The sequence below is a fragment of the Xylaria bambusicola genome (genome assembly GCF_022495145.1).
Source record: "Xylaria bambusicola strain CBS 139988 unplaced genomic scaffold F5B22scaffold_67, whole genome shotgun sequence".
NCBI classification, from domain to species: Eukaryota; Fungi; Ascomycota; class Sordariomycetes; order Xylariales; family Xylariaceae; genus Xylaria; species Xylaria bambusicola.
The window spans coordinates 65,040-86,690 of NW_025953620.1; the positions used below are offsets into that span (position 1 = coordinate 65,040).

Sequence of the window (21,651 nt, forward strand, 5' to 3'; positions counted from 1 at the left end):
GACATGGATCGGTTGCTATGCGACAGAGGTTGTTTAGAAGGAACGGTGATGAGGGTTGGTTGGGTCGTCGGCGCTATCGGTTCTTTTGATGGCAGAGAGAACAAAGCCTGGGCCTACAGACCGCAATCTGAGGGTTTCAGTGGAAGCCACAGTTAGAGATAGGTTGTTGAGAGGAGGAGAAGAGTGACCCGCGAGGATCAAGAAGATGGAGCTTTGTGCATGAAGTTGACAGCCTGAGCAAGCAAGCAAGCAAGCAATTATCCAGAGGCACGAGGCACCAGTGGAGAAGTAGCTAAGTACTGCTTTACTCACATGTAAGTATCTGTCCGCTGGCAGGTAAGTACATATATGTACATATATGTACCTTATGGCCATTTCAGCCATAGCTCTAGGGGCATGATAGCCAAGGAGTACCTATCTCCACATGTGTAGGACAGAAGGGCCCCACCACAATGTACCTGGATACTTAAGCATGTACCTACCTTATCTACGGCATCAGCTAACATGGCTAACTCTGTTTTCAGCCTAAGCCATACCATCATTCTATTACCTACTATACACCCTCTTTGAAGCTGTCATTAAGCTGCCTCGGTACCTCCCAGCATTATCATTGTTGGTACCTAGGCCAGATGCCAGCTAAATCTACTCCATGTACAATGCTGTTATGTTTGCCGAAGTGGGTACACACAGCTGCATGTGGTTGTGGTTTACCAGCAAGCAGGTACCTAGAGGGTAGAGGCACACCGAGCTTCACGGTTTATCTCTTTGGTTCAAAATGATTTCACAACTATATAACAGCTATATAACAGCAATTGTGAGAACAGAAGTCCATGTAGTTCACTAGTAAGCACTCTTTCTTCAATTCTGGAACTGCTAAGGTGAACAGATTTCTTCAATGCAAGGTCTAGTTTAAGTCTAGGTGTAAATAGGTACAAACTAGCTCAGCAGCTGAGCTGCTTTGACCCATGATGGAACAATGCTAACTGCATCATAGCTATGAGTATATCTCCACCATCAACACCGTAAGTGTTAGGATTCATCAGGGATGAGGAGAGGAGATTCAAGACCATTACATCGCCTTGCGAGTGGGTGGAAGACTATCATCCCGTGGTCTTAGGTGATATTTTCCACCATGGCCAATACAAAGTCATTCGAAAGCTCCGCGAAGGCTCATGATTTAAGGTGAATCTATCTCTTGTATCATCTCTATCAGCATTGGAAAACATCCTCGTTCTATTTCATACCGGAGAGAAAGCTCTACCATTGTGCACTTGGTGGGGTTCCTGAAGGTAGGGAGCCGCTTCTGCTGGAAGAGCCGTCCATGGAAGAGGCAATCGATCAAGCAGAGCTGGAGATCGACGAGGAAGAAGTACGCAAAGTACGCAAAGTTAAATGACTTATTCGGAGAATTCTGCAGTACGATGCTCTGCTACCGAAGTTCTACAGGATCCACGGTTCCTTGAGGATGAGGCAAAGAGCGATTCATCCTAGCCGTTGATACTGCCATATGTATGGTAATGACACAAAAGTGAACGTCTCCAAAGAGGCAAGAGGGGGTTCTGAGCGAAGGGGGGTGGGTGGATGTACTCAAAAGGCCAAGGATGTTTCCAGTGGCCTGCGAAGATTATTCTTAGCCGATGGTGTGCATCCTATGTATGTGTACGGTAGAGCTGACCGTTGTCCAATGTCAAGATAGTTTTTTATATGTTGAATTTCGTACGCCGACAATTTATTTAGTGCGGCTCATGGGGTGTTAAGGCCAAATACCTAAGTAAGCTTGCTGTTACGTGTCTGTAATATTACCGAATGCGGAAATCTGCAACGTGCTCAGAGCGGTGCGGAAGCACAGTCTCTCCCAATCGAATGCTGAAACCATGTCTCTCAGCTGTGGAGTTATTCCCTGCAGAAACGAGGGGATGGTGTTCCGACATGCTACAGCTTACTGCGCGTGAAGGTCTCGTGAGAAATGAGAGAGCGGGCGGCAGTATGTGAATTGACCACTCGGTAGGTAATCTCGGAGTTGTTCTGATTCAGCTGTAAGGGCTACTGTAACCTGGTCAAGGTGTGGATGCTTCTCTAAGTATCCTCTATTGAGTACGTAGTATTGACTGAGTATTGACCAAGTATCACGGGCTTAAGAATGGGACCAAGTTTGTTCATGAAAAAGCTCTTAACGCGTGTTGGCGGGGCTGGTCGCGTCCCTGGCACGTCCCGTCGCGACACCACCTCTTAGCACGGACATCCTTGCCCGGTCCATTTATTCAGCCTCCTTCCCTCCCTGCCTTGCTACGGTACCATATTCCTTATATCTCAACAGGCGCTTCTCAATCCACAACAATTGCGACTCATTGACTATCCGTATTGTCTAGCTCTTCGCAGTATCAACGCCTGCATCAAAGGAACGTAACTCGTAGGAGCTTCGACTCTTCATAAACCATACTTTTCTCTTTATCATCATCGTCTTATTCATCATCGACATTTCGTCGTCATGCTGCTGAAACGTAAGCGCTCCGACTCCGAGTTGTCGACGTCTACGACAAGCACATTCAATTCACCTCCTCGAGTCAATTGCTTTTCTCCCGAGTCTGCCGACGTGTCTATGGACGACTTCACATTCACTGCACATTATCCCGTCTCGCCCCTGTCGCGTTTCAGCAATACGAATCTCCATGTCCCGGGACGCACAATGAAACGGCTTCGGGACAATCGTCCTTCTGAACATGAAGTGCATCGTAAGTTCCTCTCTGGTCGGAATCCGTAGTCATCACTACGTGGCAGCCCCATAACCAGCCCGAAGATGAAACCATGACTTATCTTTACATGGACAGAACGCACCCTTGATATGCTGTACACAGCACAGCGACAACATTCCCAAGGAACAAGCACAGAAAGTAATCAACAGCAGCAATCACCTACAGCTGTACAGCCGGCCCCTTCATGCCCATCATCATCATTAGCACCCTCCCATCAAAGAAACCTCCACAGCTTCTGGAATCTCCCATCACGGCCATCGGCTCTCCCAGCTGCATGCCTACCGTCAATAGCCGTGGACACGCCAACGGAATGCGAGGATTGCGGACAGAAACTATGTGGTGACGACGAAAATATGATGGACGTCGATGATGCGTTGTCTGGCTCGCAGGCGACGAGCTGCGGCGTCTGCGGCAAGCATGTCTGCTCACACTGCTCTATCACTCATCTTGGTGAGAGACGGAGATGCTTGAGCTGTGCGGGGACAACGTCTAGATCTGCGAATGTCGCCAAGGATACCGTATCCTGGGCAAGGGGCATGAGTAACTGGCTGTGCTGATCTAAGCCTGCTAAATTTAATGAGACATGACATTGCGGGTTTGGGTTAGGGAATTAATTGATGGCGCGATCCCTTGGGATGAGTGGACAGTGCATGAATTCCACGTTTTGCTCATATACACAAAGGAGTCTTGGCTGCGGAGGCGTTCTTGATGTTTTACAAGCGTGGCGGCGATATCTATCTTCGGAGTACGGGTGTCATTGCGGTGAAATTCACTTTAACGTGCGTTTGGGCTTTCAGACTACTAAATGCATTGATATTGGGCGTTGACGTTGTGGCAAGTGTTATTTTATACACCGCTTTTGCTGTCTATATGTCCGAAAGACCTCCGGTGCCTGGTTTAGCTATGAGATCAATATTATACGACGACAGTCGACTCGTCGCGAATTATCACATGGGTTAGTGTTTCTCCTTTTAGGAGACAACATACGTTGATGCCGTATACCAACATATCATTTCAGCAGTTCAAAGAGCTTTCTGTTCACGATTTTCCTTATTACTTCCACGTAGATGCAGTACATTACCCTGTTCCTGCGACCTCTGCTCATTCGTAGCTTCCAACAGCTTCATGATAAGAAGGGTACGAGGCGAACTAGGCTACGCCAAAGCTCGGGTACCACCCTCAATTTCGGTATCTGAGCCGGTTGGGCCTAAGTCAGGTAGCAATGATGACCCATGTTAACCTAGACGATACTTGACCAATTCAATGCAGACTAGATATCCAGATCTGCAAGTGATAAAAGCAATACGCAGGCCATGCAAGACGGCCATGTTATAAATGCCGGCGCTATGATTCCAGCCCCCTTAGCTGACTAACAGAGCTGCAAATCGCAAATCGCGGAATTCCGTGCACACTGAGAGGAACGATGTTGCTCCATCGCTGGTGTTGTATAAAGAGAAAGGGGGCCACGATGGTTGGGGAGGCAACTGAATCAATGGTATCACTAGATGTCATTGAAGACAGCAAGTACCTAGTAACTAGTACTTAAATCATAATGTCATACGCCCAAGCGACCATCGCCGCCGCGCGCCCTGCCCCAAAGACAGTCCTCGTCACAGGGGCAAACGGGTACATCGGGCTCGCCGTATCCCGGGCCTTCGTGCGCGCCGGCTGGCGCGTCTACGGCCTCGCGCGTCGCGCGGACGCAGTCGACACGCTCCTGGCGGAGGAAATCACCCCTGTGATCGGGGCTATATCAGCGGATCTGTCCTTCGTCGACGAGCTGCTTTCCGAGACTACGACACGCCCCTTTGACGTCGTCGCCTCCTGCACCGAACAGCTTCCCTTCGACGAGCACTTCGCACACCTCCTCTCTCTCTTCGCAAAAGTAGCCCGTCACGCGCGCAGCTGCAATGCCGCCAAGCCCCTCGTGCTCATGTCCTCGGGGTGCAAAGACTACGGCGAGACAGGGCGTCACGGCACCGCTGGACTGGCGCCGCACACGGAGGAATCCCCGCTCCAGCCAGAGGATATGCTGAAGACGCGCACGTTCTGCACGCTAGGCGTCTTTGAGCACAGCGATCTCTTCGACGCAGCTGTGATTCGTCCCACGGCGGTGTACGGGTACGGCGGGAGTTACTACGGCGTGCTGTTCGAAGCACTGCGAAAAGTCGCCGCGGGCGGAGACGTCGTGAAACTCCCAGGACACCCCGATAACATCTACCACGGCTGCCACATCGACGACTGCGCGGACGCGTACGTCGCGCTCGCGGCGCATCCGGTCCGCGCAGAGGTCCGCGGCGAATGCTTTAATGTCTCGGGGTACCGATACGAGACGGTTTCCGACATCGTGGCGGCCCTGAGCGCCGAGTACGGCGTCGGAATCACCCTGGCGCGGACCTCGGAGGTCACGGATCCGGAACTGCGCGTCCTCCACGTTATGCTTGGGCAGACGCACTGGGTCGATAGTACCAAGATTAGGAAGTTGACGGGTTGGACGGATAGGAGGCCGTTGTTCTCGGATAGCTTACCTGTGTATCGCCGTGCCTATGAGGCGGCGTCTAGAGCGGCCGATGCCAGTGTGGCGAGGATTCGGGATCGCACGGCCGGGTGGGCGGCTTCGGGCCTTTTAATTGGAGATGCGGATGCATGAGGACTAAGTTGAGAATTCTGAAATATTTATCTTTCATAGCACACCTGACTCGGATAATCAATAAGAATCAATTACATTTTGAAAACTGACACGGGTATGAGCATTGTGTTGACCGGGGGTACCAGATCATTGTGATTGGTAATATGAAGTGCATTCCTCTGGATATTTACACTCTACCATATTCAACTGTAGCCGACGGGTGAGGGAAACTATAGATAATGTTACAGGATGCTTGATAGTAGCAGGTTACTTGGGTACTAATGATTCACCAGTCGGCCCAGCCTCCTCGACCAGGAGCACAAAGTTCGCCCCATCGAGAAGCTATCCACAACGCAGAGAAATGTAGCGCAAGTAACAATAAGCTGCCTCTCCAGCCCCAATGCCACGCGAATGGGGTGTGATTACCATATCTCGCTCGCCCACTATTCAGCTGACCGTTGCCTACTTCTGAGGATATGGCCAAGTCTAAGCCTGCAGCACCAACGAGCGGGATCCCAATGCCTAAGTTGGTCATATAAGGCCAACATACCCTTGTGAGTGATGCGAATTTGATCGAGAATAAAGAAAGTCTGAAACAAAGCAGGATTACTGTAGCATTTGCCTGGGAGAATGCGGTCATATGGTGTTGACAAAGGAGAGCATAGTAGCTCAAGCTACCTAGTGGGCCGACTGGGGCTGGCATTAGGAGCGGAGTTTGGACGGTTGGCGAGGGTTGTGGACTGGGAGATCCTGAGGTATACATGGGATCTGAGGACTGATGCCTTTCCTGACTTCGAGACAACATCATGACGTTGGACTGGCGCCGGGGGCTATTGGGCACTCGGTATTTGAGCACGCTATTGGCTGATGTAGGCTGCGGAGAATGGTCAATAGGAGATATCAGATTGCGGGACGGTATAAAATCATGTGCGGAGTCCCCGTTACCATACGACTGCTGTTTCATGGGGTCGGCTTGGGGTGTGCTGGGAGGCATGGGGGAATCTAGGTTCTGAATCCTGCGACCTGGTATGCCAGCCGGAGGGCTTGTAGGCCGTGGCCCGCGTAGGCCGCCTTGACTTGATTCGTGATTTAGCATATCCAGTACTTCTGTCGCAGTCGGTCGCTCACCAGGGTCCAATGCCAACATCTTCTTAAGCAATTGGTATAATTTTGGAGGCAGATCTGGCCGCTCTCGCCGCTCATCTAGAAAACCTTTCCAATCCGCAATTTCAGCACGGAGTTCATCGATATCTTCTAGTTCTTCCTGGACGACGTTGGCGTTCCTATAGGGAAGTCGGCCAAAACAGAGGAAATACAGAATCATGCCCAGGGAAAAGACATCTGACTTCACGGTAAAGTTTCCAAACTGACCGCGGACATCTACTTTCAGAACTTCAGGAGCACAGTAAGATATAGTGCCAGTGGTGCCCGTTGAGCTGCGTACGGCATTCCTCGGTTGTACCTCACCAAAATCGCTGATCAGGCATATGAGTTTGCCATTTTCGTGGTGCAGGAGACAGTTACTTGGCTTCAAATCACGGTGAATGTAGTTGGCGCTGTGAAGATAAGCAAGTCCCGAGGTGATGTCTTTGAAGAGTGAGTAGATTTCTTCGAGGGACAATCGACGTTGCGACGGTGTCACTTCAGATGGCCGTTCTCCTTGGCCTTTGGAACGGCGCCGTATTTGAGCCTTTAATTGCTCCTTGGTAGTCTGCTTGGGTTGATCGCCAACTACGTAGCGTAGGAGATCACCGCCATTGCAGTATTGTTGGAGTATGAAAGCACACGCAACGCTTGGGCCGAAGCGGTGAATATGGACATCTTCCAGCCATACATGGCGATAAGACACGAGGTTGGGATGTGAGAGGGCAGCGAGAAGTTTAACCTCAACGAGCACCTTTTCTAACCAAGCATGGTCATCGCCGACGGGTACTCTCTTGCAGGCAAAATGTCCAAGGGGACATCCGTCTATCTCATGGCGGACAAGCAACACAACCCCCTTCCCACCGCGACCGAGCTCACGTTCCTCGACAAAAAAGGTCGTGAAGTAGTTGGGACTAAACGCTTCTCGGCGGATGCGTGCACCTTCTTGGGGCGCCGACGCGCTCGAAACAAATTCGGCATCGTCTTGGACGCCAACGTTCACATCGCCGCTAGGCAGGGCAGGTTGAGTTAAGCGGCGTACGGGGCTGAAAGAAGGCTGGGCGTCTTGGGGATCCTCTTGTCCATGATGGCCGGCCTGTAGCATGCGGAAGTATTGGGGATCCACCCAAGACTCGCGATGCTGAGGAGGCGCATCGAAATGGCGCTCGGGGGACGAGGAGCGTAGAGGTCGTTTGCAGGTGGGACATTCGGCGACAGGCGCACCTCGAACCTCAAGGCGCTGCGAGGCGTGATCACGAACGACAAGGGCATCGCGGTGGCGACTAATCCACGGGCAGGCGGGGTTCAGTAGTCAGCTATCATTACCTTGTTGTATGCCATGCATGGTTTATGGTCACGATGGTCTTGCTCTCGCTCTCTGTCTGCATCTTCCTCTTCATCGCTTTCATCCCATCCTCATCGCCACCTCCGACTCGAGATGGGGGGTACATAGGCATGTAGGAACAATGAAGATGAAAGGCACCAAGGCAAGGCAGGGTGAGCAAGCGATGGGATGAAGACACGTACAGAACTATTTGACCCTCCCTCGATGAATAGGGTATCAATTCCATGGCTGCCTGGCACTACGGGCGTCGTCGCTTGGTTTGGGACGATGTTTCAAGTCGCGGACTGCAAGGGTTGCGAAGGACAGTTGCGGACGCTCTCCATGATACTGTACATCTGGACTTGTATTCGTCGGATCATGACATGCGATAGGGGAGACAAAGGGATCAGCGTGGCGCTTGCCAGCGATGTGAGAAAGCCGTGGTTGAGTACTTCGTAGATTGGTCTGATAGGGAGAGGGAAAATTATGCCATCATAGCACGGTTCAATACAAACAAACCTTCAAAGTTGAGGAAATTCGGAAGAATTGAAAAGTGCTCGCTTGCCATGTTGTGGAAGCCTTCCGTCCCAGTTTGTCGACCGACGACGTAACACACGCAGGGAAGAGTACCGAGATCCTAACACCACATCATGCCACATAAGTATAGGTACTTTACTTGCTATGTAAGTACAAGGGAAAAGACCTCTCGAGTCGAGTACACATACAAGATCCCCCCTGCCATCCATCTCGGTATATGTATATACTATATAGTACTTACAGTAGACTAGGGTAGCACTCGCCCCAAAAGTGTGCGTGCAGGTGGGGTTAGGCCCGAGTCCCAGCTCAGACCTGTCTCGGCGGAGATCGACCATCGGCAATACTAGGTAGTAGTATCACGAGTATATTAAGATGCTACTATACCTACTTACTTCGTATAAATGCAGACAATAGAAAAAAGAAAAGAGAATCAAGGACTCGCCATCCAGTGTCTGAGGTATCATTCGCGAGTCGCTTACGCTTATCATCACTCACAACATTGTCCGCATCACCTACCCCTACCCCAGCTCAGCTTCCTTAGCCGACTAACTTCTCCATGACGTCCCGTGTCCGTGACAACGCGCTCGACAGATCCAGCGCTTCCTCAGGAACCTCACGCCGGAAAGACTCAACTGGCCTTTGACCTAGGACCTCCTCTTCCGGGAACCACGCGCCGTGAAGACCGTATGGTACACGTTGTGGGAGACGGACCTTCGCAGTCACGTCTTTCATGCTCTTCGCATCAATCACCCAAAGCTCGCTTGTGGCCTCCTCTCCGCACTCGCCCCTGCTATCCAGCTGGGACTCGTCAAACACGTACGTGAGCAGCCACCCGTCATCCTCGGATGACGCCCCTCTCCGTGCCACGAATCGTGCTTCTTGCGCGTACCAGTTTGCTGGCATGCGGAAGAGCTTGATCGGATCATTTGCATCATCGCTGTCCATCACCTCGTCGATGGTTCGCTTGTCGACGCACCCTGTAATCTGCTGCGGCGGATGAGCCGTCCCTCGAGCGATGAGTCTTTCGACGTCAATCTTGGCCAAATAGTCCATTTTAGCTGCCTTCCCTAGGGCTGTTGAATAGTGCGACTGCGAGCCCATGCTGCAGCCGTATACGAAGCGTGCTGCCGACATGGCACACTGGGCTGATACAGTGGGAAACTCAAATGGAATTGCTGACAACGCCCACTGGTTGCGGATCACTGGCTTTTCGTCTAAACTATCGGGGACGAGAGGGAAGCTATAGTAGTAGAGTCTGCACTGATCCTCCTCCACATACTCTGGTGGCACTGCTTTGGGAGTTGGCGATGAGAGCGCACCAGCATTGTACAACACCGAGGCCGATGTCAGCCGGCAAGCCACGAGATGGACGCATGTCTCCGCAAATGGTTGGAACGTGTATGTCTCCCAACAGTTGGCCGTATGAAAAATGAGGCATTGTTTTGTCTCGAACCACTGAATCCTGTGCGGTTCATAACGCGGAAAGACCCCATAGCGTGATCGTCCAACCGGATCGAATGCGATCATAGGCTTCCCCGAGACGAGGCGTAGAGGATCCATCAATAAAGGAAGGTCGAGGATAACGGTATGATGTGCGGCCACGCCAAAATCGTGCATCATCTTCGGAGAATGAACCCCGGTAATGGAGGCACCGAAGATGGGTCTTCGTGCACGTTCGTGCTTCGAAGCCACCCTGCTTCCTGGTGGGATAACCGAGTAGAAAACGTATGGTTTGACAAGCACAGCATGGATTGAGATGAGCTCCTTCGTGACCGGATCGACTCGCGGGTGTCCCGTAGTCCATTCTTTCATGAAGCTTATATGACCCTCGCCGCCAAAGCCTGCGCGTTCATCGTTACCACGCTCATTCTCCGCTTTCCGCCCATTATACCACCCGACTGTTTCCAGACCAGGCAATTGAAACCTCATGGGTGGCCCGCTCTCACATGTTGCAAGAGCTCTGCCATCGTGATAAATCATACCGGTATTTGCCACGCTGATCTTTTTAACGGCCTTGCGGGAGCCGGGAAGCCTCGATAATAGAATGAGGAAGATCGTTCTCGCAACAGCTAGGATGACGGCGAAGGTTGATGCTCCAATGAGCGTCGAGATACTCGGAAGCAATGGTCTCCGTAAACTGTGACTCCCTTTTGCATTTAAATACACATCTGTAAGAATGTACTGGTTTACGAAGTAGGGCTCGATCCTCTCCCCCATTTCCCGCCGAAACAATACCCCACTAAGCATCCCATCGCCATCAAACCAATGAGCATGTCGTGCTAGGTCCTCATTAGCAAGTGGGTTTGCTCCGTTCCGAACATATTGACCTCCTGCGAGCTCAGGTGGTATAGTTCCGCTACTGTTTAGGCGTTAATATCAATCATTATGGAAAGAAGCTGAGACTTAATCCTATGCCTCGAAATCACGTAGAGCAGTAAGATCTCAAGCTCGGCTAAAGAGGGTGATTCAGGAAACTAACTGTGGACACCATGTAAGGGGTCGGGTACGCTTGATAGGAGCGAAATTCCCCGATAAGTACCTTTGCGCAACAGTCAGAGACGTTTTTTCTTCTGTCGGATACAAATGTCTTACGGATGAGGTAACCCAGGTTGATCTTTTTCCATCGTGTTAATATCGGTTGCTTATCAATAGGGAAACTCTTCGGAATAAAGATGATGCGACCTCCAAAATGTGTGTGCTTCAGGCACACAAATAATCAAAGTCAGCCCCTCATAATCATCGCAGCAACCGATTACACAAATACACGCGGATGAATCTTAGCATCCCACCTTGGAGCTCATCCCCAATTGTCTGGCACTCTCGTGTTTCTAATCGTAATTTGCTAGATCTGCCTGTGTCGGGGTTATGATGCAATTGTTACACAACACGCATTACTTGCGAGAATTAGACCATGAGGACACTGAACGTGAGGTTGTCTTTGACACCACAATGAACTCGTCATAGACTTAGCTGATGAAGAGAAATCATGGTTATGTTGTGGCTTTCTGTGCCATACCAGGGTCTTGCAAGGCAGCCAATCCAGATCTAGCACCAGGGACCAGAAGACCTTCACCTCACCGACACCAAACCTAATATTGGATCTATCTATGGAATATAGAGTGGTGACATCAGAATTAAATCGACCATACTCTGGCAAGCTTCGACTATGTCCCCTAGTCTTGGTCAGTTGTATGACCAGATGCCATAATAATTGCTATCGTCATTGCCCAGGAAGCGAGCCTTCATTGCGCGGCAACATATCAGCTGCGCATGTGCCATCGCTGAGAATCACCGTTCCTTTAGACGTGAGTCTGTTGGGCCGGATCCTACTCAAGCGATCATACTCGCTCAATAATCTTGTGTTATTTGTATGCGAGGGCCGTAAACCGAGAAAGCCAAGGTCTAAAGTGACCTAGGCTTGAGGTTTGAGTTGGATCTAACAGAGTGATGACATAGTCCTATTCTACATCGTAGGAGAATCCCCGAAGTTGGCTGTTCTCTACTCTGATCAAGGCTTGACGTCGTTATCCCTGACATGCGAGAGAGATGAAGTCATATACCAATCAATATATGATGCAAAAGCCTAAGTGCTTGATCATTGATATCTAATGGTAGGGTTTCAAATAGCAGCGTCCCCCCTCCAACCCAAATTTGACACCGCATCCTTCTCACTTCGTAGAATTAATTATCATATCCCCTGCATCAAATCCAGCGATAACTTTCCAGAACTGTCTCCTCAGTTCCCATTACCATGTCGGGAAATCAGGCCCTCAATACCAACAGATATGTTGGTCAGCAAGCCAACTTGCAGATCACAAGACACGGCTCTGACTGGTACTACACGGTATGCGCGATGATGGGGTTAACCTCTCTCATCATAATGGCCCTGGCGCTCAGGAAGCCCCAAACCCACCGCTTATTCCACTACATATCTGCCGCGATCACCGCTGTGGCTAGTGTGGCCTACTTCGCTATGGGATCTAATCTGGGTCAGCTCCCCATCTTAGTCGAATGGGCCCGTCCTGGAAGCCGCTGGGTTAGATCCGCCGGCACTCGAGAGATCTTTTACGCTCGCTATATCGATTGGGCCATAACCACACCACTGTTATTACTCGACCTTCTACTCACTGCAGGTGTCAGTACACCTACCATACTGGCGACTATCTTCGCCGACCTATTCATGATCGTCTGCGGTCTCATTGGTGCGCTCACTTCGACAAGGTATAAATGGGGTTTCTATGCTTTTGGCATGGCGGCCCTCTTTTGGATTGCTTACGAGCTGTTGTTTGACGCTCGTCGTCACGCGAACGTACTAGGCGGCGCTCCTAAAAAGACATTTTGGATATGCACCCCTGTAAGTGGACTTCCCTACTGATATTCTGTGCTCCTTGTCACGACTGCTCTCAACTAGAATGCCTCTTCCCCAGGCTTGCCTACTCAGAGCTTCCTGGTTTCTGGTCATCCCCTTCATTTGACACTTGACATGTCACTTTCTGACACGCGTATACCAGTGGCTCTTACTTCTCTGGTTCTTGTACCCGATCGCCTGGGGCTTATCTGAGGGTGGCAATGTCATTCATCCTGATTCCGAAGCTATTTTCTACGGCATTCTTGATGTTATGTCCAAGATCGTGTTCACCGGTCTGCTCCTCTGGGGTCACCGCAATATCTCTCCCCGTGCTCTAGGTCGCAATATCCGCGAGCCTGACCAGACGGCAGAAAAGTATCAACAAAATGGTGCTGGTGCTAGCGATGGCGAGCATGCGGCGGCCGGCGCTGGTCATCCTACGGCCCATCCGTCCGCACCCGGACGTGTTGTCTAGAATGCAAGTGGTATCGCTACATAATGTCTAGCTTGTTGGAGCCCTAGTATCATTGTCGAAGGCTCTTTTGAGCACATATGTAATTCTTCTTAGGACGAGGGACTTTTAGTTGGAATTACCCCATAACGCCTAAATCATTGGTTAACTTGGTTGTTTTGAATAATCTTTCCATATCGGATGGCTTGGTTCATTGTATATAGATGTATGCTTCATATTACGAACCCGCATTTATATAATTATACTCATTATTTACGAGATGCGTTAATCGACCTGTTTCGTGAGCTGAAGAATCTAGTGCACCTCTTACATCTCTTTTCTTTATTTTTCTAGTTCTTACTCTTAGTCAGTGTGCTGTGACATGCCCTTTTGCAATGTACATTTTTGCTCGTGTAATTGAATATGTCTCATGTCTCCGAAGTGTAATTATACTTCATATTATACTATCACTGTACCTGAGGTATACTATATACTATAGGTATAAGAGCATCCTATTTTGGATAAATACATCCGCGAGGAATACCCTAACTTTTGAATATGTAGCCGGAGATTTGCAGAGGGCCGTCTGACGTTAGACTCTTGTGGTGTGTGAGCCCTCGGCTCGATATTAACTTTATACTGGCTTGATCAGCTTAAGAATTTTAATATTACATATGTGTGTACCATAGTGGTCCCGCTATTCTCCCGGGTTTCTGGGATATGGTGGCTTGCTTTGATCAGCGATACCGCAAACTCTATATAGTCTATCTATCTTCAACTTTAAATGGCATGTTTATATTTCTACCCTTCTTGTTCTACGAAACCAGGTAATTAGTGTCAGTACTTATCTACGTTAACCCTTTCCGTACTTTGTCCACTTTAACTCTGCTTTCTCGCTTTCTCTGTTCCGCTGCCCCCTTCATTCTACGAGATTTTTCTCGTCAACCACACCACGGCGCACCATCAACGAGCATTTACAGAAGAACGAACACTCGCTCTCGACAAATAAGCAGAAGCTATGTACTTCTCGCTTGGATATTTGCGAATGAAAGGGACCACGCATAAGGCTTGGCACTTGGTGAAAGGAGGAGGCGGGGTTGTAAGATACGATCACGACCGCCGCAACGACGCGAACACGAGCCAGGAGACAGCTGCCGAGGCCTAAACATTCAAATATCGACTCTAAGCTTATCATCGAACCAAGCGTAATCTGCATTAAATAAGCGGCCACTTTGACCTAAAAGTCTAGAATGGTGAATTGTTCATGTTCCCAGTAGCCGTCGAACGCGCACAGGTGGTCCAATGCATTTCTCGTCTTCTTCCCCGTTCTTCAGCTTTCGCACGCTGAAGCCAACTTTCTCATCCCAGCTGACTGAGGCCTAGATGCTCATTTGCATATCATATATCAAGTCTCTTCTCTTAGATCTTAATCACATCTCATCTAAGCATACCGAGTTTTAGTCCTTATCGCCTGGTATTACATACACTACCTATATGTGGCACTCAATTTCATGGCCTATATTAACTTGTCTGGAGATGTGAAGAAAAGATGACGATAGGTATTCCTTAGCGATGCTACCAAAGCTTACACAATACACCAATAGGAAATTGCGGCGTGTTCGCCTCTTGTATGACTTCGACGTCTAGACTCGAATCGCAACATCTAGACTGGCAGATAATACCATTTAAGAGTACAAATAGGCAAAACCACTTCATATTGAGACGTCGTCCTGTGCCCAAGAAAGCATCCTTCCGAGCTATGAACATTTACACCGAGGTTCCATGGTAACGTCACACTTCGCTGTTGGCTTGTTCATTTAAGCGAATTCTTTTTTTAGGTGTCCTTTTGTGGCCGAACCCGATTTTGGGGTCTATGATGATATGTATATCTTCAGCCTATTTAAGAGCTACTTAGGATACACCCCCACGAAGCTCCTCGGTACCGGATCACGCCACTCATCAGCTTGGAGAGGAGCACGCGAACTCATTCCCCTCTCATAAGCGATGCATTATCCATGGTTCCAAGCACCCGGGAGCGTTTCACTATCCTATATTAACTTGCGCTGTTGCCCTATTACGAACTGCGCCACGCCGGGTAATAATGCACATGGCAGACCTCGGTTCGCCATGCCGGAGATCAACGAGCTTGATATCGACATTTTCAAGGATATAGTCAACCATACGATCTAGCTTGACATACTTAACATTCAGTTCCCGCTCCCAAAACGTGCGCCAGGTTAATGGCTTTTACAGCTCGTATATCAAAATTTCGATACTATTCGGTCAGCATGAGATTCCTTTACTTCGTCAGTGTCGGTCTGCTATCAAGCATCGCTGAAGGGCTCAACATCTTTGAGAGGCAGACCGATGTCTGCAGATGGGCCCTTGATCCAGATGATTGTATATGCATGAATAGTGTGAATGGTTCGAATAGTATGTATTCTGTTGCTGGCCATTTTCTGCTGTCTATTACCATTCTTCTTGAGCATGACCAAATAAATTTATTCTCATTGGAAATGCAAGCTAGAAGGTGACAGCATCGCTAACTCGTGAGTGTAGTGAAGGATCCCACATCTATTTGTTGTGCCAATATGGGACTCAAGACAACCAATCTAGTATTTAACCCCAATGTGTCCCCAAAACCGATAACGTCACTGACTCATACATAGAAATGCCACGTCAGCCACGATTTTCGCCAGACATTCAAGGACTGTTGCAAGTGGCTAGCACTCGAATCTGTTATTGGTCATTGTCGGTAGTGGTGCCTGGAGCTCACGGAGTGATCAAGTGTTCTCTATCTTTGTTCTGGCGAAGGCAGGTCGTGATCTGAGCATCAATTTGAAGAGCGAGAATTGCAACCTTGACATATACACCTCTAAGCTCTCAGCCCTAACTTCAATCAACTTGCTACCGTCAACCTGCGATGTCATCCGTTCTTAGCAAATGCTACCTGTTTCCCTTCCTTAGGTATCCGGAGAAAGAATGGTCCCTAGATACAAAGCAGCCTCCACAACGCAGCTTTGGACAGCTCTCCATTTAAGTTCTAATTGAGATGCCACATGATAAATATCCAAGATGCTCTCCCAGTTCCTGTGTCTCAAGAGCTTCAATCCGTCAGGTGGAAGGCGCGATTATTTCGGAGTACTTAGCTGCTAAATCATTAACTAGGTTTAAAATCTTAAATGCTAGTTATATCTTTACTGTTGCTCGATAAGCATAACAATGTAACCCCAATAAGGGTTAAGATAATAAGGGTAACGCATCTCCTAATTAACCTGGCCACCCTCTACAGGTATATGAAAAACGTCGGTGCGCTATCACGTAATAATTTAATAACTTAATAAATTGTAAAAAGTTAATTAAATTAAAAAGAAAAGTAAAGACTTTTTATCTCGAAGGAGTTCATAAGGACTATACTAATCGTTAAGAATTCTCACAACGACGACAATTTCTTGGTAAGTAAAAGATCACAACCGTTAAGTTAAAAGCAAACGCTGACAATAGTCCAGCGTCCCGTAGAATGGATAATATAGTTACCCCAAACCGAAACTGCCTTGTCGTCATTCCTAAAATGGCAGAGCATCTCTTAGCTTACCTGCGGAGTTAGCAAGGTAAGCCACGCGTTCACCTGATCATATATATAGCAGCGGTGATTAAAGCGATGGTGCAATTTAATTATCTTGACTTCTACGCTTACCCTGAGCTGCCTACCGGGTTTCATATTCCTAAGCAGATCAAGGTTAAGCTTGGGATTTTGGCTGGTTGTTTATACGTTGATGAAGACGAGTGGAAAGTAGTGGCGGAGTATATAATGGGCATTGCTAATGACTCCAATAAGATCGTAGCTAATCCGGCTGCTTTCGTTCTGGAATGGCTAACGGTACGTTGTAAGACTGAACATGTTGCGCACCCCTATGGGCTACATCTGCACAGGTTGTAAAATGGAGAGCGCGGATTCGCGGGGACATGTCAATAGTGATGAAGAGGAGAAAATTGGGGTGTAATGTAGGAGTAACAGGGATGAAAATACAAAGGACGGAAATTGAAAGGTGCTGTACGTAGTAATACACAATGTAGATTGAGGCCGGCCGGTAGTTTAATTTCTCTTCAAGGCTCGATGTTGCTGGGCCAACATCCAAATGCTACAGTTGTGGCCCACTTTAGAGCCGTCATTCTCTCTACTTCAGCATCAACATACAGAATCCTCGAAGCGGCAACGCCATGTCCAGCGCTGCGATTACACCTTCTATGCGAGCTGTCGGGCGGCATGTACACTTCACCATAGGGGACATGAAGAGGATCCCGGTGTCTTTGCCGGCATCTACCAGGCCGCAGGGAGTGACTTGGTGACCTTTCGCCACGTTTGCGACGAACTGCGCCTCTGCTTTTAGTTCCTAAACGATACAGCACGCAGCGAGAGCGATGAGGACGACGATGATGACAACAACAATCCGTGGGCTAGCATTGCCTTCGCTTTGGCTGACCATCCCAACTTGCAGAGCTCGTCACCGCTCTGTCCGTCCTTCGTAACAGGAGACCTGCTAGATCAACTCGTACCGAGTGTGGCGTCATCTCGTCCCAAGGAGCAGAATGTAATCAAGTACCATGTTATCTACCACGAGCATTGCCATCTACCTCCCAATTCACCCCTACATACTCATCTTCAAGGTCGGTTAGTGCACGTCGCGTCCGTTTGGCTCCCGGTCTGTATTACTAACCTACTTCCTCCACCCAGATGCGCTCGAAACCTTCCCAACCCCGTCCGCCGTCGCGATCCTCAATACTTACCGCCGAATAAGACGCCTTCCGATCCTAGGCTTACGCTTATGCCACTCCGGCAAAAGATGAAAGCCCGCTCCCAATCCCCCCACCCAAACGATCCGCATCCGGCTCTATCTCGCCGAGGAAGGGTGGTTCGGACGACGCCGACAACAATGAATTGGACAACATGCTTGCGCCGACTGGTATGGACATAGACGTCACCGAGGCCAAGAGGGTTATAAATGATTTCAGGTCCTCATGCCTGAACAGAGCAACTTGCTGTGCCGTCTCAGGTGAAGGCGAACCATGGTGCCCGGGTCCGCCTATCGGCCCTGGCGTCCAGGCCTGCCACATCGTTCCTCAACACCATTACTATCTTTACCCCATTATCGGCAGCTAATACAATGAAGATGGGCCCGTGGAGGAGAGTCCGCGCAGGCTTCAAGAAGCCTGGCAAAACACCTGGAGCCCCAGGAACGGCATCCTCGCACCTCCACGAGTTTTGCGACGCACGGCTCTTTTCTATCCATCCCCGCACATTCCGTGTCCGCGTGTTTGTACCATACGACGTCCTGGCTAAGTTCAATGGGCGGAGAGCACCAGTGCCCACGACTATCGATCGCAAGGCCCTCCGACATCATTACGAGATGTCCTGCATCGAGAATATGGCGGCGGAGAGGCCGAGTTTGGATGTCACCTCGCTTAGCATGAGTAGGATAGCTAGATCCGGAACAAACACGCTGTTTGATACAAGATACGACCTCCCCGCGACGCCGAGCTCGAGAAGCATGCAAACAGAGACCGTTATTAGTAGGACAGGCGACCCATCTAGGAGATCGCGGCCGACCCCGTCCGACCAAAATCAACCCACAGACACTTCTAGGCAGAGTAGCTTGATAGAGGAAGCTGAAGCGGCGCCATGGGGAAACAAAAGAAGGTGTAAACGCAGACGATTGGAGGATTGCCAGGCTAATAATAAGACCTCGTCTTCACAATACGATTGGATTCAAGAGGATAAGCCAGAGGGTTATATTATGGTCTGGAATCATCGCGAGTTTTTAGCAAATGTGAACCGGGAACTGGAAAAGTTTAAGGCACGCCCATTTGCAAGTTGAGGCTGCTGGGTTCCTTTGCTTGTGTTTGGAACTCCTGTATCACACGGCGCTCAGCCTTTCCAACCTTTTTAGCTCCGCTATCTAGAACAGTTTCTAGCAGCTAGATATCAATCGCAACCTTATGGATTGCTAGGAGAAACTTTGACATATATTGATAGCCAAGTTATGTTTCATATCGGTGATAACGTTCTTAGTTACTATAGCGGTCAGAGCTATTACGCAGTGACAAGACGTGCGAGCTTCCTGTTTCGATACAAAATACCGTGTACCTGTAGTGCTCCCGCGATGCTTTTGGATTCTGTGTATTCTACATTGGGCCAACCTAACAAGCCCAACTCTTGTTAGGTAGTTTGTATTTAGCTTGGGAGACAGTCAGAACCGAAAATGCATACCAATTCGCCTCCTTGATTCATCTTGGGGAGGGAGTGTGGTAGGATGTGGGCGACTTCCAGTTAGTGGGGTACAGCGAGGGCCGACAGGTAACCAATCGCTAGCCTGGTGCATCAAGAATGACATTCTTAGGTAGATCATCGTTACCGCTTGGAATAGGTACGACTCTGGAACCTGTCAACTTTCCAGATTCTCTTCTCAGTAGGTTGAAGCTGACAACATGACCACCAGAGATGAAAACTCGAATGCGCCCCAGCGAATTGTGCTACAAACCAAAACACATCAAGTCCCGGGCGGTGATTATCAGGAACGATGCAGGAGGATGAAGAACCTCCTCTGCCAACACCTCTGGAATCGAGATTTTGACTACGAGCAGGACCGCTGGCAAGCGTACGGGGCTGCCTTTGCCTACGAAGGTCGTCGCTGTTACTTCCTCCTTGACCACGGCCAGTCTAGTAGTAATAATGTCCCGGTGCTTTGGTACAAATGGACGGGCACTTCATTGTAAGATGTCTAGCACGCTCATTCGATATAGCGGTTGGTCCTGACAATATAACAATAGTGAACTCATCGAAGGCCCTCTGCCTCCTCAGATGCGTGCCAAACTTAAAGATTATCCGTTCATTCGCCCAAAGCGAGAACCATCACAGGCCAAGGAATCATCACCTCCAGATCCCGCGACCAGACGTCAAATGATTCGACACAAGCCCCGTTCCAATATGAAGATTGCACCTGTGGAGCTTGAGCTTCTTGGAAATCCCGACCAGGTAGCGTTGCTTAAGGCAGAGGTTGATCCAAGATTCTGGAACCAGATCGATGACTTTGCTAGAGTATCACTCTAGTGATGGACAAATGCGGTGTTGATCGTATAGACCTGGCTACTTTTACTATGCTTCTTGCGTCTTTTCACTCATCGCTATTGGGCGGCGTTGGCAGGTGTGCACAATCCTCGCATCTCTCGTCCATTTCGTCGGTATGGTGAATAACACCTGGTTGGTAGTTCTCACAATCTTCTGAGCCTTCCTCGTTTGCCCCAGGATGCGCTTCACTCCAGTCATCGCACGCATAATATGTTGCGAATGTTAAGCGCCCGTAGCTCCAGCGTTTCCAAACTTCCTCGCACATGGTGATTGCGCTTACGGTTATGGAAACACGGCCGGTTTGTACAAGTTAGATGAACCTCCATAGTGAGCATAGGTATTTCGCTTGCCTTATAAATATTATAAAAATTATTAGTTAGTTAACTAGTTATAATTATTTATTTTATTTAAAACTTTATTGGATGACAGAACCTCCAGTCCTGGAGCCTTCCATATCAACACTTCAACATTTGTATGCAATATTAGGAACTCGGCTCAACTGCTTATGCTGACTCATCATGTTGGTCGTGCGGCCCTACCACATGGCCGCTGTACTGGGCCTTCGTTTTGCTAACGGCACGTTAATTCTGCCGGTGTACCGTATTCACGGAAACGGAGCCGTTGAGCCGCCGGGGCATGCGGCTCCCTCTGCTTTAACCTATACCGTACTTACTTAGGTTATGCCTCCTTCTACCTCCACCTTCGCGGAGCACCTTAGGGCTACCGGCTAATTTTACTCTTGTGCTGCTAAGGATGCCGCAGTGGCTAGAGCGAGCCGTGGACTTGGGCCGACACCTTGATTCGCGGAGCAAGGATGCTTGCCATGGTGACCTCGGAAGATGAGCTATCGGAGGCTGGGAGAACAAAGTTGCAAGATGTGCCCGAGTCCGAGTAGCATTTATTACTATGCGTTATAGACATAAAAAACATAGTCATGGTAAAGGCGTCGATTGACAAGACACTGGAGACATTTGGGAAGATCGATGAATGCGCCAATGTCGTATATATATCTTGTAGTATTGGTGTGGGAGCCTTAAGAAGCGGAAGTTCTAGCATCTAGAAATGGAGTCCCCCGTATTGAGTGTTCAATATTGCATCGATCCTTAAGACTATCTTGCCTCCAACATAGAAAATCGCCGCTACCATCTTCTTCCCGACTAATTCCCGCGTTGTAGGTCCCAAGGCGAACCACAGCCACGGCTGAGAATTGCGGCTAGTTCATTCAGAGGAGCGAGATACGTATGCATTGCCGACAACCTATAATGATAGTTAGGTAAGCGAAACTACACTCGAGTTGCTAAGGTAGTAATACCGTTTATGAGCAAGAGGTCCCCTGAACA

At 49.2% G+C, this 21,651-nt stretch overlaps 9 protein-coding genes across 9 annotated transcripts; 7 read left to right on the forward strand and 2 right to left on the reverse strand.

The window, feature by feature from the left end:
- Positions 1 to 2,208: 2,208 nt before the first annotated feature.
- On the forward strand, positions 2,209 to 3,725 carry F5B22DRAFT_492053 (uncharacterized protein). Its single transcript, XM_047972365.1, has 2 exons — positions 2,209 to 2,732; positions 2,829 to 3,725. Exons 1-2 carry the CDS (start codon positions 2,489 to 2,491, stop codon positions 3,308 to 3,310), a joined length of 726 nt encoding a protein of 241 aa, XP_047826041.1. The 5' UTR covers positions 2,209 to 2,488; the 3' UTR covers positions 3,311 to 3,725.
- Position 3,726: 1 nt separating this feature from the next.
- Positions 3,727 to 5,428, forward strand: F5B22DRAFT_492054 (uncharacterized protein). Its single transcript, XM_047972366.1, has one exon. The coding sequence runs from the start codon at positions 4,306 to 4,308 to the stop codon at positions 5,401 to 5,403; it is 1,098 nt and encodes a 365-aa protein (XP_047826042.1). The 5' UTR covers positions 3,727 to 4,305; the 3' UTR covers positions 5,404 to 5,428.
- An 11-nt stretch (positions 5,429 to 5,439) lies between these two features.
- F5B22DRAFT_626386 (kinase-like domain-containing protein) lies at positions 5,440 to 8,503 on the reverse strand. Its single transcript, XM_047976244.1, has 2 exons — positions 8,053 to 8,503; positions 5,440 to 7,808 (listed from the first exon to the last, which is right to left on the reverse strand). The coding sequence occupies exons 1-2, from the start codon at positions 8,094 to 8,096 to the stop codon at positions 5,669 to 5,671; spliced, it is 2,184 nt and encodes a 727-aa protein (XP_047826043.1). The 5' UTR covers positions 8,097 to 8,503; the 3' UTR covers positions 5,440 to 5,668.
- A 197-nt stretch (positions 8,504 to 8,700) lies between these two features.
- On the reverse strand, positions 8,701 to 11,251 carry F5B22DRAFT_492246 (retinal pigment epithelial membrane protein). Its single transcript, XM_047972371.1, has 3 exons — positions 10,979 to 11,251; positions 10,866 to 10,925; positions 8,701 to 10,745 (listed from the first exon to the last, which is right to left on the reverse strand). Exons 1-3 carry the CDS (start codon positions 11,008 to 11,010, stop codon positions 8,924 to 8,926), a joined length of 1,914 nt encoding a protein of 637 aa, XP_047826044.1. The 5' UTR covers positions 11,011 to 11,251; the 3' UTR covers positions 8,701 to 8,923.
- Positions 11,252 to 11,970: 719 nt separating this feature from the next.
- F5B22DRAFT_492229 (bacteriorhodopsin) lies at positions 11,971 to 13,298 on the forward strand. Its single transcript, XM_047972370.1, has 2 exons — positions 11,971 to 12,740; positions 12,898 to 13,298. Exons 1-2 carry the CDS (start codon positions 12,138 to 12,140, stop codon positions 13,207 to 13,209), a joined length of 915 nt encoding a protein of 304 aa, XP_047826045.1. The 5' UTR covers positions 11,971 to 12,137; the 3' UTR covers positions 13,210 to 13,298.
- An 847-nt stretch (positions 13,299 to 14,145) lies between these two features.
- On the forward strand, positions 14,146 to 16,354 carry F5B22DRAFT_626390 (uncharacterized protein). The gene is made up of 3 exons (XM_047976245.1): positions 14,146 to 15,618; positions 15,745 to 15,800; positions 15,855 to 16,354. Exons 1-3 carry the CDS (start codon positions 15,426 to 15,428, stop codon positions 15,942 to 15,944), a joined length of 339 nt encoding a protein of 112 aa, XP_047826046.1. The 5' UTR covers positions 14,146 to 15,425; the 3' UTR covers positions 15,945 to 16,354.
- Positions 16,355 to 16,833: 479 nt separating this feature from the next.
- On the forward strand, positions 16,834 to 17,374 carry F5B22DRAFT_626391 (uncharacterized protein). Its single transcript, XM_047976246.1, has one exon. It carries the CDS (start codon positions 16,847 to 16,849, stop codon positions 17,123 to 17,125), a length of 279 nt encoding a protein of 92 aa, XP_047826047.1. The 5' UTR covers positions 16,834 to 16,846; the 3' UTR covers positions 17,126 to 17,374.
- A 32-nt stretch (positions 17,375 to 17,406) lies between these two features.
- F5B22DRAFT_639654 (uncharacterized protein) lies at positions 17,407 to 19,061 on the forward strand (the record flags this gene model as incomplete). Its single annotated transcript, XM_047977744.1, has 6 exons — positions 17,407 to 17,454; positions 17,484 to 17,546; positions 17,577 to 17,857; positions 17,921 to 17,952; positions 18,030 to 18,301; positions 18,396 to 19,061. 6 exons carry the CDS (start codon positions 17,407 to 17,409, stop codon positions 19,059 to 19,061), a joined length of 1,362 nt encoding a protein of 453 aa, XP_047826048.1.
- A 610-nt stretch (positions 19,062 to 19,671) lies between these two features.
- On the forward strand, positions 19,672 to 20,293 carry F5B22DRAFT_651357 (uncharacterized protein; the record flags this gene model as incomplete). Its single annotated transcript, XM_047979450.1, has 2 exons — positions 19,672 to 19,955; positions 20,014 to 20,293. 2 exons carry the CDS (start codon positions 19,672 to 19,674, stop codon positions 20,291 to 20,293), a joined length of 564 nt encoding a protein of 187 aa, XP_047826049.1.
- Between the last annotated feature and the right edge of the window lie 1,358 nt (positions 20,294 to 21,651).